Below are 19,865 nucleotides of genomic sequence, written 5' to 3'. Positions count from 1 at the left end.
ATCTTTGTAAAAACCTCTTATATCAGAGGATTTTTTTAAATCTTTTGAATACCAAAACCCAGGTATTTTTTTTGTATCTGTGCATCAAAGCAAAGGTTTAACTATGAAATGAACATAAAACAGTTTTTGTTAATTTGTAATATTTTTCATTTATTAAAAATTGTTTCACAAACAAGATATGACTTATGTTCATTTTTAATGAAAAATAGCTTATACTTAAAGTTTCTTTCTGTAGTTTTGCAACTAATCACGTAATCAAAATAATACTCTCAGACAAATTATTGAAAGCCTAGCAAGTAAAGATATTAAAACACTTATTGCTTACAAGTTACATGGATACGTTATGCTTTTTTCATAATTAGGATTGTTAACTTATGCACAATAATGCTTTCTCTAGTACCTTCCTTCTGCTGATAATTTAAAATATCCACTTGGACAGTAAACATCTTCATTTACGGACTTGCTCTGTTACTATATTTATTTAATTGAAAATGTAGGTCAAAGAAAATCTGCATTACTGAAACTCTGAATACATAGGATTTTTGATGGTTTATCTTCAGGAAAACATACAGTTACAACCCAAATATGAGAATAAAAAGGTATGTCATCAAACTGAAAAATTTCAGAATGGAATGATTCCTGCTGAGGAATTATTCTACTCCCAGAAAACCAGAAATAATATACCTCTAACATTAACTGTGTGAACTCTTCATTACTAAGGAATGTTGGTTTCCAGTCCTGTCGAATTTCACTGGCGTCTGATTGTGCAGTAATTTCTACAATCAAACACATACACAGTATAAGGATTAATATTTCCAAAAGCCATTTTTCCCCCTAAACTACATACACACAGTTAAGAAAGAGGAGAAAGTTCTCCAGTCTCCTCTGATTCATTCATTACATATAGACATTGCTCCTTAAAATGTTGTCTCCCATGTCATAATTAAAATTGTTTTCTCTTTCCTTCAACCAGTTTGTGCTACAGTCCTGCCAGACTTCAAGGTAATACTGGAAGTAATGGACTTTGATAACGAAAAAATACTATGCTTTCCTCTGAGACTATAATAAAATGTTTTATTAAGAGTGTTGTTTACAAAGGTTCAGAAAGCCAAAATTCCTGATCTGTTTACGTAATTTAAATGGCTAATAATCAAGTATCTTGGCAAATCCTAGTCATTCTAAGCCTTGCAAAAAAAAATTGTCATTGTCCTTTCTCTTCTTCCTGCTCTTTTCTGGTTACACTTAAAAAAGAGTAGTTTTACAACAAAGATTGTTAAGTGCTCTATGACAGACTCCACTCTAGAATTCCTGCCTGTTACAAACACACAGATGAGTTTGGACACAGACGTAGAGATTAAGTAGAGATTCCTGAAGGAGTTGAGAAATATACAGATTAACTTCTATACAGGTGAGAGGATCAACAGCTGCTAAGCAAAGCCTGACCCTGGGTTCTGAAAGTGATGCTTCCTTATCAACCAATAACTGAAACAAGAAGCAAGACCTCACAGCACTTCAGCTTTGATGAATAACAAGGGCATCACAGAAGTGCTGGTTTTAAGAACAATCTTGGACAAGCAATTAAGTATCCAGACAAATCAAAAGATCTGAACCAATTCTTTAAGGTTTTTGATCTTTAAAGGACAAATTCTTTAAAGTTCGTAAGCTAGAGTTTTAGTTCAGATGGTTTAAAGAACCAGAAAACCTGGAATTGAGTTAAAATACGCAAAGGGCTGGAGCAGTTTGTAATTTTGTTTACCACACTGAACAGGGAAAACTTTACAAAAGAGCTTTAGACTTAACTAAAAGAACAGCAAACAACAGCAACGTCATGCAAGAAACTGGCCAAAAGTGGAAAGCTGCAAGAAGAGGTGAAAAAAACAACAAATAAGACTTTCCAATTATCAGCACTTACAAAACATATAAATTAATCAGGCTCTTCCAATCTGTTTTGAAATGGTAGCACAAAGCAGAAAAAGTGGGCTGAAGAATAAATAGAGCCTAAGTATAACCTCAAATGTAGCTTTGATAGATACTGAACACTGAAGGGCAAGTCAAAGGACACAAAAACGAAAAGCTCTGCCACCAAAGTGGAGGCAAAATTCCAGGAACTTAGTGCATTCATTCCACAGAATACAGATAATCTTCACTTTTAACTGGGAAAGTCTGATTCATTGGCTCATTCTGGCCCTTATAACCATCCTACTTCAGAATTAAAAATACTGTCTTTTGCACTAGAATGGATTTATGCTAAATAAAAGCTGAAGTTCATGTCTTTAACAAACCATTCTGAAATACCACAAGTACAGGTGTTCTTTTAAATTTTCCATCATTAGAGCAAGTGTGATAGAGGCAAACAGAGGCAAAGCAACACAAAGAACATGTTTCACTTGGTACCTTCAGAGAACTGCCTACAAATTCTGTCAGAAGGTTGCACCCATAGATAAATGACAATAAGGTCACATTCCTGAGCTAGGTAACAGAAAGAGCATAACCAAACTCACACATTAAACTTCAGTCTTCAAGTTCTGTATCTGAAGTAACTCTACACCAGCATGAGAATTCTCAAAAGAAATTGCTAGCCAAGTAAGATCTGTACCATTTCTCTGTGGGCTGTACGAGTAACAGTCTACTACCTGCAATTATTCTACCTGAAATTATTCTACCTCGGTATTTGTTAATTTTAAAAAATTTCTTGTTTACAAATTCATCATTCAAGATGACAGGTAGTATTAGTCAAACAGAAGCCCTCAGTGATACAATTTCTATGTGTTTAGTCTCCTGTATTTTCCCAGAGAGAAAAAGAATCCACACTGGCCAACAACCAGTTCAGACAGTTCATCTGGAGCTGGTGCCAGAGTACCTAGCTTGGATAATCTGGAGATAGTCCAGAAAGAACCAGAGGCAATGCAGTTAAATCCTGGTGGCTGAACACAGTAGGATTTCAACCATAAAGCAGCTACTCAGTGCCGAACAATCCATTTATTGCTAGGTCATTCAGCTTTATTGTAACACATCCAAGCACTTCAGAAGATAAAATATTCTTCTGAACTTTGCCAACAGTTTGTCCAAAAACATTTTAGTGTAAAATACTGCACAGCAATGCTAGTAAGGACTGGCAGCCAGAGCTTTAGAGAACTTAATATGATATGTGCAGTCACACAGAGCTGCATTCTGTCACATCAAGTGAAGGACAGAACTGCCATGCCTTAAAAGGCAACCATCTCCAGAGCTGCTTTTTGCCCCTTTATTAAAAAAATCAAATCTCAGAAAGCACTTTGAAGAAAAAATAATATCGCTGGTGCTGCTGGCTGGCTGACAAACATTTGTTCTGCATTCTATGTTTTGTGTCAGGAATCACTAAGATAAAATAATTTTGAAACAGAACTGATTTTCACAAAGCCTTATAACCTACAGAACTGAATTTTACACAAGAGTGGCCTTCATACTGCTTTTCTTTTTGTTAAGAGACACATGTATCTCCGAAAATTAAAACAGCATAATCAGTATTTAATTGGAAAGAAAATCCCCAAACCTATGAATTCCTATATGAATTATAGCCCCCTCCTTTCTCATTTGAGTTATGTTTATAATTTTATTAGCATTATTCAGTACAAATTTGGTGTTACTGGAAACATAACGCTAATGGAAGAGACGTGCTAGGGCATGGAAAAACATATCTCATACCTTAAATTGACACACATATTGTTGTGTCAATATTGTTGATAATTACATAACTATTCATCTACTTAATAGCTTTACTTATTTCATAATCTTACAGCTACTTCTTTTGACCCTACTGCTTTCTAGATAGTACGTACTCCAAGAAATTACCCAATGAAATTATTTAATTAGAAAAAGAGTCCATATTCTTCAGTTCTCATCTTATTTTTGGCAGTGTGAACCACAAGGTGCCATATTAAGAACAAGTGTAGGAGCAGGAACAGAGATTTTTTTATATATATAATAACAGCCATAAACAAGCATACGTTTGGTGGAAGAATTTTTTTCATGACAGAAATAACAACCCTCAACAAACTTCACTACAACATATCTGGGTATATCCCACCATCAGCTGATGCAAACAGCCAGAGGAACAAAGCATAGCAAGGATGTTCAAGGATATTGATCGTTTTGACATTTCACATGACCTTTAAAGAACAACACACACACACATACACTCAGTGGTTTATACATTCAGGCATACATTTTAAAACTTTAAAAGTTTAGCTAAAAGTATTTATAGATTTTTCTGGCATTTTTTCCCAGCTAAAAGTGAAAATAAAAAGCCAAAATGAAATGCCCATACTCCTGGTCTCTATACCATGTATTTCACTTTCTCTTGTCAAGCAACCAACCCAGAATCATTGCTGGAAATCACAATGCCCTATTACCTTATCACCTTTGTTTAAGCAGCTTGTTGTGCAGGCACTTGACATGACAAGAAGGAGCACTAACTTCTCTTAGACTAGCTTTTCAATGATTTATCTTGTTTCATGTAGGACCCAGAGAGACTAATCAACTGTTCAATTCAGGCTTATCTAAATAACCAAGTAAGTATTTCCAGCAAGTACTCCCAAGGAAATGGATCAGCAGCTTTCCTGCGAAGCAAAACTTCTAACAACTTGCACCAATGTCTGTCCAGAACAAAAAATTTTGAGGTTACTTCAAAAATAGATCTTCTCTTTGTGAAACAGATTTAACTGACAACTATGGGACAAAACAAATAGTACTTGGCTTTTACACAATTTTATCTCTGCTACCTAGATGATCTTAAGAATATCTTTCTCCAGAAGTGCTTCACATCTTTTTGACGAATTCCTTAAAAAAGCTGCAAAATTTTTAATATTTTATGTAATAACTTATCATTTTAAAAATTAAGAATTTGTAAAGAACGTTTATTGTTACCTTTGTGCTTCCGTAAAAAGTCAATGCTCTTCTGCAGCACAGTGGATTTATCCATCTTCCGAGCATTACCTGGAAGCATGGAACCCAACTCTTTGATAAGTACATTAAATTGATCTCGACGTTTCTTTTCGGACTTGTTTCGAGACACTCTGAAAAGCAAATCAGGAAATGTTTCATAAAAACTATGAGACTTTCTTGTAAGCTGTATACTACTTCCAGGTTCCTGAAGCAAACTGCCCCTTTAGAATTTCTGTTGTGATAACTGTCACAAAAACACCTACTCTGTATCTCAGACATTTTTGAAGAATGGCTTCCTCCACAAGGAACAGTGCAGCGAAGCCTTTGGAATAAAGTATCATTTTACAAAACACAAATAACTGAACTACAATTATAAATATACAATATACCTGAAAGATGACAGTAGAAGACATGTTGTTGAGTAATATGTTTATTTGTAAGAGTAACTATTTTATTGTTTAGAAATCACACTGATAAGTTGAAGCATACAAGTATAGGATCCTTCTTAGCTTTAATAATTTTGAAATTTACCTTTTTGCTTTATCTTTGTCATCTTCTTCCACCAGCCCATCAAAAATGCTTCCGTCATTTCTGAAAGAAACCAAAAGAAATAAATGGTGGAGTGGAAATTCCTCTCCTTTAAAGTCCAATCACAAAGAAGGAGGAAGGGAAATTCACCATCATCATCTCCATTAAAGAAAGCAACTGTTTTATGTCTCACAAGGACCATCATCAGTAACCTGAAGCTAAGTCTTCTATGTTCTGCTTGCATTTACTAAAGAAAAAGCAAAAAAACCCTTCTATTTCTGACACAACTGTTTCTCAAAAGAACTTACAGCCCTATACAAACACTTAATTGAACAATGCTTAAATTTGCTTTTCTACCTTCTCGATTACTTACCCTTTTGAAAACATGGGAGAGGAGATATGTAATTTATTTTTACTTACTGGCAATTTCTATTCCAATTATTGAAAATGCATTTTTCTTAAATTCTGAAATACTATTAGTGGAAGAGTCCTAAGGAATATGCCATACCTCATCCATATATTTCATTTCATAAATACATAAATAATATCAATGTTAAACAGTAACTATTAATTATATTTTCTTCCTCAATAAGTATCACATAACTTTCTTAGCTTGGCAACTGTCCATCTACTGCTAAAGAGGTGTTAAAATACCAAAATAAGAATGTGATTTCCTTTGAAGATGCCTCAGTATCCTTCATACAATTCCTTTGTTTCACTTCCTTTTGCTTTGAAAGTGAAGTCAAAACTGTTCTTCTGTTTTCCAAAACTGCTGTATAATGGACTTTCACATGTTATTTCTCTAACTTCTCCCTGCTTTCAGTCTATTTAGTGCCGTCCACACTGAACCCTGTGTGTTTATCCTGGAATTTCTTATCCAAATGTTTCCCTCCCTTAAGCCAAGTAACCTTTCTAAAATGCTTACCTCATCTCTCTGATTTATAAACCATCAGGCAATTGTACTGTACATTATGATAAGCAGTGATGTTAGGAAGTTACTATTCTGTATGCTACTACATAAACATCAAGCTTTTAGAAGCAATTTATATATTTAAAAGGCTGAAGTTTCAGTGAGATGCCACAAAATTTCATTACAAGAACTGACATGTTAAACAAGCATTACAGAAGTTTTACCTTTTGCTTTTATTCTTTTTTTTAAAATTGTGTTTAACTTGACGTAAATTAGATGCAAGTTTCATTTCCCTAAGTCTCAAAAATGGTAATATATAGGATATTAAGTACAGATGTTCACCTAAGCTGCTAAGAGAGTGCAGCTCAAGGAATCAAGTAGAAAACATATCTCAGCCATTACTTTTCCCTTGAAATAGGTTAGCAGGTCACTTTACTATCATCTACAGCAACACTAATCATTTAAATGTATTTGCTTTTCTTAATTAAAAACTGAAGTACTAAAAAAATTAAAAGTTCAAGTAAACGTTAAAAATCAGCTCAACTTGCACAGATGTTGTTCCATGGCTGAAAACAAGTAACGCATTTTAAGATTAACCTCAAGCAAATGAAATCACTATTTCCAGTGACTACAAAATGACACATCTAACAACTACTAAATTAACTTTGTCAAAAATAATGAATCATTCTTTAATTTTTGCATAAGTTAAATCTAAATGTATTAACCATACAAAAAAGACTATTAAAGAAAGAACTGAACAGTAATTCTCCCAAAACTCTCCATATCTATTAACATACCTGTCTGCAATGGAGCTCATTTTATGGGTGCTTATGGTAAAAAACATAACATATCACACTTTAGTCTTGTGGTAGACATTTGTACGCTTGCCTATAAGAGAAGAAATAACATCAAAACATGACTGAGGGAAAAAAATGTGATCTTTGTTAGAGCATACTGACATTTTCATTTGCTCCTAATCCTCCCATCTCTTCCAGCCTTCTGCTCTGTCCTCCTACCTTCTCTAAAGCAGGCGCCATTTCCAGCATAACCTGGGCCTTAATATCTCATTTTACAGAACAGAGCTCAAGAGAACATTATTAAAGGCGACAGTAAATAAGTCTGTACAAAACCAGTACAAACCTTTTTATGACTCTGAATTCAGATATAGCTTTTAATTTTTATTTTAATTTTTTCCTAAAGAACCCTCCTAAGTTTGAAGGCTGAACAGATGTTAAATACACTTCTATTTAGAAACAGTGCATGCAGAAAGCACTTGGGATAAAGTACTTTACAACTATAATTTATTCTTACTGTACTTTTTCTTGAGCACACTGTTATCATAGACACGTGAAAAGATAACAACAAGATACCAATTAGAATGTGATCTCGGTACTGTGAGAAATTTAATCTGACCATTTCTTAAAGCAGTCACTTACTCATGACAGGAAGTTTTTAGTTTTCCAGATGTGCATTTGACTTTGAGTTAAGAATGTGAACAAAACAGTAATAGTGAGAGAAGCAATATAACACAGGTTATGAAAAGGCTAAATTCAAACATAAAACCATAGAATTAAACCTGTTTCTTTCATATGAAAAGTCAGTTTTCAGCAGCTGCTCATATGGAGCAGCAGGATTGTAACACTGACAGTGATTATGGAACAATTTCATGCAGTAGGTTTCAAAGGAACTTGCCGATCTTCAGGAATTTTTAGTAGGCTACAAACTTAATAGGAAAAAGGCTATTTATTTCAAAGAAGATGATATTAGTCCATTTAGTGACTCAATACTTTCTGAAAAAGATTTATTTGTTTCTGAGACTACTAAAACCAGTGGAACTTGCAGTGTCAATACCACAAGAAACATGGCAGCAAAAGCCTGATGAGGGAACTGAGGAAGAAAGCTTGTGATTCAACCAAACTGTCTCGACATCTACAACAGCCACATACTGTGTGGGATTCATTCACAAGAAGGAAACAATTTTTCACCACAAAGTTTCATAACTTGAGTGCAGCAGGAAAGCAAATGGGAGAGCTGTGCTGCAGCAGAATCTCTTTCAAGGCATATCACAAGGCGTGCTGTTGTTTCTGCCCAAATGCCCCACTCCTTCAATTAGTATGAACCACCTTTGCCCTGCCTTCACCCTCCCAAATCTTGTGCTTTGAAGACACACTTCTTCCCTACAATTCTTCAAAATAACAACTGCACTGGCCATAATGACAAATTAAATTCCCCAAATTAGTTGGCCAAGTAACAGAGTTGTGGCATTTGAAAACCAGCTATAAATGGCACGAGAAAAGTGAATTATGAAGAAGCGTCTGCTTGAATTTTTGTCAAAAGTGCACAGTAAAAGACAGGTTGCTCAGCAGTAAAAGCTAACTATCGTGACTGGCATGGAACTAAGTTTACAATCAAGACAAAAGCTATAAATTTGTTTTCATTTAGCTTACGTGGTAAGCACTAATACAGCTATGCACTAATTACACTTCTAGTTCTGTGTTAATTTTTATACAGAAAGGATACCTAAAATTATAGGGATCAAGAGCAACATGAAATTCTGTAAGACAAATTATACACTTTCCCTAATCTGCAAAAGAAAAACACCTGTACAGCTAAATACAGAAAACTTTTACTTGCAACATAACTGACATATTCATTATGCAGAATCAGAATTTAAAAATCAGTATTTTTCACTTGAACAGAGCACTCAATTCCCAAAATTCAACAAAATCATTCATTACAGTCTACAGCTCTTATGTCAGAACTGGCAACCTAGATCTGGTATCCAAGACAAATAAAGTACTGAAAAGTACAGGAAATGCACCCGGAGCACACTGGTTTCTCACCTTTCAAGGTCTGACTCTTCTCTATTTGCATCCAAATTTGCAAGACATTGAACACTCTCAGTGCTTATACATGCAAAGGATTAAGACTGCAGAGATAATGCCACCAAAACAAGCCAAGTTGAAAGTTAAACACAAGGTAAAAAAATAACTACGTCTATTTTCTAACATTCAAATTCAGTCACGTTCTGGAGAGCAAGACACTACTTAACACTGCTACTCAGCCCATCTGTGTTGGTAACTGAAAGCCATGGGAACATTATCAATTATAAGAACACAGTCTTACCTTTTACACTTTGGGACTTGTTGAAGTATGAGGTTTAGGGACGAAACCTGGTTCCCGTGCAGAACAATGTGGTGTTAGAGGTATCCTCTTCAGCAGAAAATAAATTCCAAACTGTCAAAAAATAACAATGGAGAGCTTGAAAATCATTGAGTTAAAAAATTATCTACTTCTTCATTTTTTAATAAAGACAAACATTGTTTTAATGAGAGTAATCTCTAAATGCAATATTCTGCTTATCAAAAATAGCTCAAGTATTTTACTATCTGAATTGACATTGATTAAAAGTTCTTCTTGATAAGCAGGACATTCTGACACAGTTTTATCTTGGCTTTAAGCTATCACTTTATGCCTATCTTTAGCCCTGATGTCCTTTTCAATTTTAAATCTGGTATCACTCATACCATCTGCATCTTCACATCCACTTATGCTACCTTTAAAGTGTATTTATACACCATTATTTAAACATCTTTTCACTGAAGTTCTTATTAGGGTCTCTTCTGGCTTTCCGTGTTACATCTCCTCTCCAAGTCTCCAAAATTGTTATTCTCAGGACTCCAGCACTTGTAGAATGCTGCTGTTGTTGACAACTAGCAAAGCTGCCCAGTTGCATTATTGCTTCTCCCTCAAACACAGCCAATAACTCTTTGTTTAAAAATCCACTTCAAAATCAATTCCTAGAATGTATCATGAATTTGCTTCACAACTGAACTTCTTCCAAACAAGAACTCAGCGCTGACCTAAGTGATTGCCTACTTCCAGTCTCTTTATACCATTACATTTCATTTATAGTCACTTCTCTTGAACCATGCTGCTTTCCAAATTTTTAAGCTACATGAAATCAGGTTTCTTCCCCTCTCCCTGTTTCTATCTGCCTTGCTTACTGTTCTTAAAACAAATTCACTATAATGTGTACTTCTTCCATTTCTGAAAAATGTTATTTTAAAGTATACTAAATTCTAAAAAGGAAGCTGGGACCTATAAACTAAGGTTATGCTTCTTGTAAATTCATTGATGACTTTTACGGAAAACACTAGAATTATCACTTATTTGATTTGAAAAGTTAGAGTGCCTTTTCCTGCACCTAAGAGAGGTTCTCAAATGGTTAAAATACAGATGCAAACATTAACATAGAAAGTTAAAGCATAGCAGAACAATCTGCCAACAGGAGAAAAACAATTACAGTATGATTCAATGAAGCCACTCGTTCTTGTCTGGCCAAATAACCTGCTGGCCCATTGACCTACTTTTTTAGGTGTTTACAGCCTCCTCTCCTATTCTGTTTTGTTCCATTTGACAAGTGCAAACATTAATAGTGACAAAGAGTCCCATGGAAGTCTGCAACATGAAACCAGTGTTTTTAAACTGCTTGGAGTGGAACAACTCTGCCAACTCTCACCCAGTGCCTCAGAGAGTTCCAATGATGAAAATTTTAGACCTCCTCTCTGCAGTATGTAGGGGTGCATTTCTTTTAAATCACAATTGCACGCTTAAGATAAACACTACAGGTCTTAATCACAGAACCATCTTTTATAATGTCAAAAAGGGAGCTCTTACACATATTTCCAAAAGGGATTTTAAAAAGAGCAAGAGAGGAATATGCATATATCATAGAAGAATACAAGCAAGCTTAAGTCAGACCAAAAGAGAAGCTAATCACAGTGGAAAAGCTTTTCTTGCCAAAACCACATAGATCTCTAACTCAGTAGAAATGGCATGCATGTGAAAGCCAGCAGAAAGGTTAAAACGCCTACATGCCAGCACTGGCAGCCACAAGCGTTCAAAGGTCATCATTCTGTCTCCACAACTCATTAGGTTTTTTAAAAAAATAAATTATGTGTGTCTGTCACTTGACACTATGTGTTTTAAACACATTCAGACATGTTTATCAATTTTTCTGTAACCAAGGTGGCTAGAAACTTACTATCTTAAAGCAAGCTGAGGTCCTCAATCAAAAATCTTAGCTGCTGCTATGGATGTGCAAACCATTACTACACAAAATTGCTCAATCTGTAGAAAAATTACAAAAACTAGCAATACTGCAAATTCTGCACTATGCTGACTTATCACTCATGGAAAGGCAATAAGTTATTGGGTCCCAAGTCATTGTTTTGCCAAATAAATAGGATTCTCAATAAGTTACAGGGTAAAAAGTCATAATATAACCTAAGGTAATAAAGTTCACACCATCTGATAAAAAATTCCATTTTTTAGACTGAAAGAATTTCAGTACCTTCAGTACTATATTGGAATATTGGAATGTACATTGGTAATATTAAATATTGGAAACAAATTCAAAGACTGAACAAACTATGAAATTACAGTACAGTCTTGCTAATGACAAATATTCTGTCGTGACTGGACTGAAAAATGAGTGGGACAATGGTGAATGCATTGCCTGTATTTCATTTCGTATAGAGCCAGTAATTGAAATCCCTATGTCTCCAGCACTTCACCATAATGGTAACACTGACAATTATTTTTGAGGAAGAATAAGTATTGCTCTTGCACTGTAAAATAATAAATTATATAAATGCCTTGATTTATGTAAAATTTATATCACAGCATACAAGTAATGCTTACATGATTTTGCAGATTACCACCCCCAGAAATAATGTGAGGTGGCTTGTATTATTAAGGCAAATAATAACACCGGCATTATCACAGGAAAAACATATGAAGCAACACAGTTTTCCAACCCTACAGTTTCTTCAAACAGAAATTGATTAACTTCTTTAATACAACTTGATTTCTGTGCTATAATCCAATTTTGCCAGGGGAGCAAACTAGTTATTAAAATCATTGAGGATAAGCTGTAGAGAAGATCTTGTTTAAAGAAACAAAGCCACAGCACCCAGTGCCCTGTAGAGCTCCTAACACTAGTCACCCACCAGGGTAGGAAAGACCAAGAGCAGAAACATCACTCTGAACAAACAGCTGAGCAGAACCTGACTGCCAACGTAAGCACAGTCAGAAGCCCTGTTCATTACAGAGATTATGAAGATAATTATAAACCTTCCTGATACTCCTTTCCATGAGCTTCTGATCATTTGGATAATGAATTTCTGGAGTTTTACCCTACTAGGGCATTATACTATAACTAGCACAAGCAGAGATCCAGCCATTATCTCCTGGCCAGAATAGCACATCACTATCACTCATATTTTCCACTTTGCTTTTTGCTTCATTGGATCACCTCCAGCCCAGATATTTTTCTCCTTACCTTCCTCTTTTATTTGAGGTAGGATAGAGGGGAAGAAAAAAAGAAGAAGTATTTGCTCTGGTTTAGTTTCTCTCCAGGAACCATAGCATTTTGTAGAGCAAGAGATCTTTAGACAGGTAAACCATAAGCACCTGCTCTCTAATCACATATTTTGGTCTAACTGAATGAGCAGGTTTCAAGGCACTTGCTCCTTTGCTTGCAACTGAATATACACCAACAGAAAGCAAATTAGGGTCATGACTGATTAATCTTTTGTTGCTAATCAAAGGCTGTCTGTGAAAATACTATGTTTTTAAAACTGATATGTCTCCTCTTCTACCTCAAAAAAAAATAAAAAAGAAAAAAGGGCAATTGGAAAAAACATCAAAATATAGGGCTAAAAAGAAGATCAAGGAACTCTGCTCAAACTTTGCAGCTGAACAGGCTATTCCAGCAGCTGGGAATAGTCACATACTGCAAGCTTTCCTCTACCACACCAATAAATCAGTTTTTGGTCCATGCTTGCACAGAAGAGATGACACATCCTAGAAATGTCATTTTCTGAGATAAAACATGCTATAGCAGCAGGAGTTCATTTTCCAGTGCTTCAGAGGACAAACAACGAGAGGGCTGCTTCTAGCATGGATGGATCCCAGATGGCTTTTAATAGGAAAATTTGTGAGTGGCCATGAGTAGTCTGCTGTGGATGAGCAGCTTTCTTAGGTCCATCACCTTCTCAGGGAGTACTCAAGGATATATAGTGGAGAAAGTGCAGTAGAACAGAAGACTGGTGGTGTGGGTTGCCACTATCTGACTGGCAGTCTCATATCTGCTACTGAAAGACTTTTGGTAAGAAGGTAAGTCTAAGCAGCCTACAAGAGAGATTAAATGCCTGTTAGAAGACCTGTTATGGTAGTAGTTAGTGATATCACCAATTTAGTTGAGTTATAATGACATTTGAAATAGTGCATGCTATTTGTGTGCCATCATACACAGTCCACAGCAGCTAAAAGAAGCTACAGATCACCCTGAGTAGCAGAAAACATGACAACAGAGGTAGAGAGGTTAAGTTCTTAGAAAGGGCTTGTCACACAGATGTGCCCTGGTCTACTCCCTGACAAGGTAATGGACCTAAACAAGCTGCTCAAACAAATTTGCTCAGAAGTCACTGGAAATAATATCTTCATAGAAAAAATAATTATGAGGATTACAGGAAAAAGCAATTATCTCCTGCATGTTTCACGCATTAGACTGTCCCACCATCAGGAGAAATATTTCTCCAGAAATTGGGACTGACCACAGTTTGCAATTTCTATCTCTCCAGCTCACAGAAAAAGAAAACACTCCTTTGCTCCAGATCATTTGGGTTGATCTCTGCTTGACCAGCTGTTCTGCAGCCACTCTTCTACCCTCCTCTGCAGGCTGTGTCTTTCCCCCTACTGAACACAGAGATGGCCCCATAGCTCCCTCCCTGATACAGTGCAGCTCCCTAATCTTGGCCCAGACTGCAGTAAAGATGCATGCAAGAAAGCTCTAATAAGCCTCAGACCTTTACCTGGGCTACAGCGATTACACACTGGTGGAGTTTGCAGTCCAGAGGGATGTGAATCAGGCAAGCAGTAAAGTCAGGCCTCTGGAACTAGCCAGTACAAACCCCAGGGAAACTGCCCTCAGGGACAAGGGAGAGCAAGAGAGCTGGTAGATCTGTAAGGATGTCCTCCATAGAGCACAAGAGCTAATGATCTCCAGACGCAAGAAATCAGGCAAGGAAGACAAGAGTCTAGCAAGGATGAGAAGGGACTGCTGGTCAAACTACAGGCAAAACATAAATGCATCCCTCTATTCTGTCCCAGGACAGGTATCCTGGGAGGAGTGGAGGGATGCAGCCCAGTTGCGAAGAAATGGGATGAAGAAGGCCATGGCAAAGCTGGAGCTGAATGTCACAAGGGATGCAAAGAATCCCACGAACGTCTACAGGTATATTAACCAGAAAAGGAATGTCAAAGAAGGTGTACACACCCACTAAACAAGGCTGGTAAACTGATAACAACAGATGAGGAGAAGGCTAAGGTACTCAACAACTCTTTTGCTTCAGTCTTAGCATGCAACCTCTCTTCCTGCACTTCTTAAATGGATGGACTACAGGACAGAAATTGGAGGAACAAAGTCCCTTCCACTGTAAGGGAAGATCAGATTCATGATCACCTGAGGAACCTGACTGTAAGTTAAGTCCATGACACCTGATAAGATGCATCCCAGAGTCCTGAATGAATTGGTTGATGTATTTTCACAGCCCTTTTCCATAATATTTGAAAAGTCATGGCAATCAAGCAAAGTTACTGGTGACTGGAAAAAGGGAAACATTGAAACCAGATGATCTTTAGGGTGCCTTCTAATCCAAACTATTTTAGAATACATTCAAACCTAGCCCATACTTGCCTATGTTCTGATCTGGTCTCTGACTCACCAAACTGACTTCTCCAAACATCCTCAGACCTGCCACGTCACCAGGAATTCTCTAGCTATCTGGGCTCTTGGCCTGAGCCTGGCTTCCCTCCAGCTCCCTGGAGGTGACCAGGAAAGCACTCAGCAGGTTGCCAGGTATCTAATAATTGGTCCTCGGCTGTGGGGTGCTGAAGTAGTTACCAGGCTTTTTTCCCCTCCATCCCATTCCAGGCTGCCTGTATTATCTTTGCCTTCCAAGATTGCAACTAACTGCACTTATAAACAGCTGAGGTGTTTATGTGCCTCCATCAAATTACTAACAAAGATACTAAAAGAAAGTGATACAATACAAATGTTCAGACTCACCAATAAACAAGCTCCCCAAATCAGAAAAATAAAAAGGACAATAAGAAATAGTACAAACCCCAGTTTAAAAGAAAAATTTGAAAGGCAGCATTTAATAACCTAGCCATCAGAACCAGCTGTTATTCCTCTGTAATTTCATTTAAAATATTTTCTCAGTCATTTGTATACAGTTCCTTACAAGAGATTCCCTTCCTTCAACAAAGCTGTAAGTGTAGCAGAAATAATGTTTGCAAATCATGTGCAACTAGTCTGTACAAAAAAAGACAGTGGCTACATGTTATGATCCCACATGCTACCATTTTTTTAAGGCCCCACCCTTCCTTGGCTTTCTGGAGGTGCACTGGAGGTGCACATCCCTTTAGCTCTGGCCACAAACTGAATGAGATTTATGAAACTATGTGTTTAAAATAACACGCATATCACACAGTTTTAATAAGAACAAAATAATAAAGAAGGCATTTCAAAAGTGTGGCTCCTTCTATCTTTGAAAATTGGCACAGCTAAGATACAGTACCCCTCTATAAAGAGCAGGAACATCTTAGCTACATCTCCCACTCCTGGTTCTATAACACGGTACCCTGGGTTAGACTTGAGTATGTGCTGTGTTTGCACATCTAAAACACAACATAAATTTCATAATTAAGTCTGGCTTAAAAGTATACCTACCGCCTCTTTAAATGGTGCTTAACACAAAACCAGTACTTCACAACAGGAGCTTAGCTCAGGAGAAGCTAATTACTAACCTGTTAGTGTTACAATTCAAAACTGAAAACTTTCACATCCCTGCTGAAATCTCCATTTCCTTTAATGGAATGCTGAGAAGACACAACCTATAGCCAGCTGAAGAACAGATCCTAAAATAAAGCTCACTGTTCTGAGGAACAAAGTGCTATAGATGGTCTAAAATCTGCAGTCTGCTATTTTTTAACAGGACCCGTGTAAACTTGGCACACTTCACAATGAACAAATAAAACCAAGCTTTCTTCTTCCAGCCTCTTAGATGGAACTGAGAAGGTAGACAACTGACAAGCTTTTTTCAGAAGTTAAAAAGGTGGAAAAATTCCACACACACATTCTGAAGTTTAAATTCCCACTGAATATTGTAACTATCCCATAAAATTATTTACTACATACAAATATTTTTTTTCTACAGAATAAAGTTATCAGACAATAAAAAAAATCTTCATTTGATGATTTCTCAATATTAACAGAAATTTAAAGAAAAAACTTTTAAAAAACACTACTAAGATATCTATCCTGGAGTTAAAAACACTTAGATATAATTAATCCAATTTAAAATGTCCATATTTATGAAACTGAGTATTATAAATTTTAGATGTTTTGTATCAGACACAAATGTTAGTTTAACAATCAATTTTTCTAAAATGGTTTGTCACATTTTCATCAAAGCAAAAATACTATGAAGAAACCTAACAAATAAAACCAAAGAAGAAAAATTTATTAAACATTGAATTCCTATACTGGAAAATAAACATGGTAATTCACCAAGAAATGAGACAGATCAAAGAGTCAAACATTGGTTTTCCTCTACCCCAATAATAAAAGGGAAGAATGACTAGATACAGAAAGTCAACTACTTTTTGAAAACTGTCCTGAAGAAAATTAATTATCTATTTCAACAGACATAATTATTACACATCCAAAGCAAGAGAACACCAAGGCAATTCTTCTTCCATTCCATACAAAATTTCTGTTTGGTGTTGATATAAATGCAGGCTTAAGTTTAGAAAATGAGATTTTATCACTGTTATCATTACTGCAACACTGAGCTATCCACCTCAATTACTCTTCCTGAAATAGAGGAACCTACATATTACATGAGCACTTCAACTGCCAGACTTTTAGCATGCAGATATATCTCAAAAGTTGGGAAAGGAAGCTAAAAAGAGATTATGAAATTCACACAAATCAATCTTTCCAAAATTCAATCCTAGACCAGAAAAAAACCACCCAATGAAGATTTATTAGCTTTTACATTCAAATGAACACTTCCACTTTTTACATAAAGAAAAACTTCAGTCAAAATTTCCAGCTGTGTTCTCATTATGCCGTTCTAAAACTTTCAAAAATCAAGAAAGTCAACAGTTGGCCAAGAGGGTCTGTAAGAAGATATGCAAATTATTTCTGCACCAATGCCTTTATGACAGAAACACAGAACAGGTCAGGCTGGGAGGGACCACAGTGGGTCATCCCATCCAATCTCCCTGCTCAAGCAGGGACATCCTAGAGCACAGCACACAGGGCTGTGTGAGACAGTTCTGGAGTACTTCCAGTGAGGAAGACTCCAAAGACTCCCTGGAAATCTGTTCCTGTGCTTGTTCACCTGCACTGTAAAGAAGTTCTTCCTCTTCTGGTGCAACTTCTTGTGCATCAGTTTCTGCCCATTGCCTCTTTTCTGTTGCTTGGCACCCCTGAGAAAAACCTGGATCCCTCCTCTGATACCCTCTCTTCAGACACTTACAGACACTGATGGGTCCCTTCTCAGTCATCTCCTTTGGAGGGTGAACAGACCCAGCTCCCTCAGCCTTTCCTCACAAGAGAGATGCTCCAATCCCTTACTCATCTTTGTTGCCCTCCACTGGACCTGCTCCAGGAGCTCCGTGTCTCTCTTGCCCTGAGGAGCCCAGAGCTGGGCACAGCACTCCTGATGTGGCCTCACCAGGGCTGAGCAGAGGGGCAGGGTCACCTCCCTCAGCCTGCTGGCAATGCTCTTCCCAGGACACCACTGGCCTTCCCATCCACACGGGCACGCTGCTGGCTCCTGGACAGTTTGTTGGCCACCAGAACCCCCAGGTCCTTCCCTGGACAGCTGCTTTCCAGCAGGTCAATCCCCATCCTGTGCTGGTGCATGGGGTTACTCCTCCCCAGGTGCAGAACCCTGCGCTTGCCTTCCCTGAATTTCCTCTCTGCCCATCTCTCCAGCCTGCTGAGGCCCTTCTGGGGTATTGGCTGCTCCTCCCAGCTTGGTGTCATCAGCAAACTTGCTGAGGACATCTCTGCCCCTTCATCCAAGTCATTGATTAATAAATTAACCAATTCCCAATACTGAATTGTGGGGAACACTGCTAGTGTCAGGCCTTCAACCAGAACCTGTGTCACTGGTAGTGACTCCTCTGGGGTTAGCCAGTTCTCAATCCAGACCACACTTCCTGAGTTCATCTACAAGGATGTTGTTAAGAGATAGTGTTGAAAGCCTTGCTTTTGTTGAGGTTAAACAACATTCACTGCTCTCCCCATATCCCTCCAGGTAGTTGTTTCATCATAAAAGGCAATCAGGTTGGCCAAGGATGATTTGACCTTAGTGAATCCATGCTCCTTCTTGTTACCCACATGAATAGAGATGGCCTCCAGAAGAAGACATTCCATCACCTTTCCAGGGATTGAGATGAAGTTGACTGGCCAGTCAACTTCATCTCAATCCCTGGAAAGGTGATGGAACGTCAGCCAGAGAACTCTCTGTATTCTCCTTTTTGCCATTTCTGAAGACCAGGGTGACATTTGCTTTCTTCCAGTCCTCAGGTACTTCTCCTGATTGTCCTGACCTCTCATGAGCAGCCTCATTATGGTGTCCACCAGCTCTCTCAGCACTTGCTGATGCAATCCATCAGGGCCTATAGACTTGTGAATGTTCAGTTTACCTGGGTGTTCTCTAACCCAGACCTCCTTGACCTCCTTGAAGGAAAGTCTTCCCTCCAAAATTCCTTTACCCTGTCTCCTGAGTCAGATATTCCGGAGAGCTGGTCTTGCCAGTGAAGACCAATGCAAAGAAGTCGTTCACTGTCTCCACCTTTTCTGCATCCTGTCACCAGGGTCCCCTTCCATTTAGTAGGAGGCCCTCATTATCTTAGGTTTTTCTTTTGTTATTTATGCATTTGAAGAAGCCCTTCTTGTTGTCCTTGACATTCTCAATCAGATTTAATTCCAGGTGGGTCTTGGCCCTTCCTGCTGTGTTTCTACTTTGAAAAGCACTTTATATTGATTCCAAGCAGTCTGCCCCTGCTTTCATTTCCTGCGTATTTCCTGATTACACTTGAAAAATGACAAGTTTTTTATTCATTCATGCAGGTCTCCTGCCCGCTTTGTCCAACTTCTTGCTCATTGTTCTTGAGCCTTAAAGGAGTCATGCTTGAATACCAACCAGCTCTCTTGGACTCCTGTTCTCATTGGGTTCTTTCAAGAAGAACCCTGAAGAGGCAGAAGTTAGTTCTCCTGAAGTCCATGGTTGTAATCTTACCTGCTGTCCTACATCATCCTAGCCCTTTACAGTCCATAAAGGATACAGCTTATGAGTCTTAAATGAGTTTTAAGGGACATCAAATTATTTTATATCATCAACTTACCCCTTTA

At 37.5% G+C, this 19,865-nt stretch overlaps 1 protein-coding gene across 8 annotated transcripts in view; it reads right to left on the bottom strand.

Moving 5' to 3' along the window:
- The window catches only part of CLOCK (clock circadian regulator), a 65,000-nt gene that overhangs the window by 25,718 nt on the left and 19,417 nt on the right, over positions 1-19,865 (bottom strand). For 7 of the 8 annotated variants that reach the window (XR_005626487.1, XM_039698748.1, XM_039698753.1 and 4 more), the window contains exons 3-7: positions 9,488-9,598; positions 7,159-7,249; positions 5,455-5,514; positions 4,906-5,054; positions 685-776 (exon numbers count right to left, since the gene is read on the bottom strand). Coding sequence is in view for 6 of the 8 variants with exons in the window: in XM_039698748.1 (XP_039554682.1) it covers positions 685-776; positions 4,906-5,054; positions 5,455-5,514; positions 7,159-7,205 (348 nt within the window). In the remaining 2 variants the exon portion in view is untranslated. Of the gene's footprint in view, positions 1-684; positions 777-4,905; positions 5,055-5,454; positions 5,515-7,158; positions 7,250-9,487; positions 9,599-19,865 lie in introns of those variants that run through there. The other variant, XM_039698754.1, reaches the window with a different exon arrangement.

The sequence above is a fragment of the Passer montanus genome, unplaced genomic scaffold (genome assembly GCF_014805655.1).
Source record: "Passer montanus isolate IOZ18808 unplaced genomic scaffold, ASM1480565v1 scaffold13, whole genome shotgun sequence".
Taxonomy (NCBI): Eukaryota; Metazoa; Chordata; class Aves; order Passeriformes; family Passeridae; genus Passer; species Passer montanus.
This window is presented reverse-complemented; position numbering and strand designations above follow the sequence as displayed.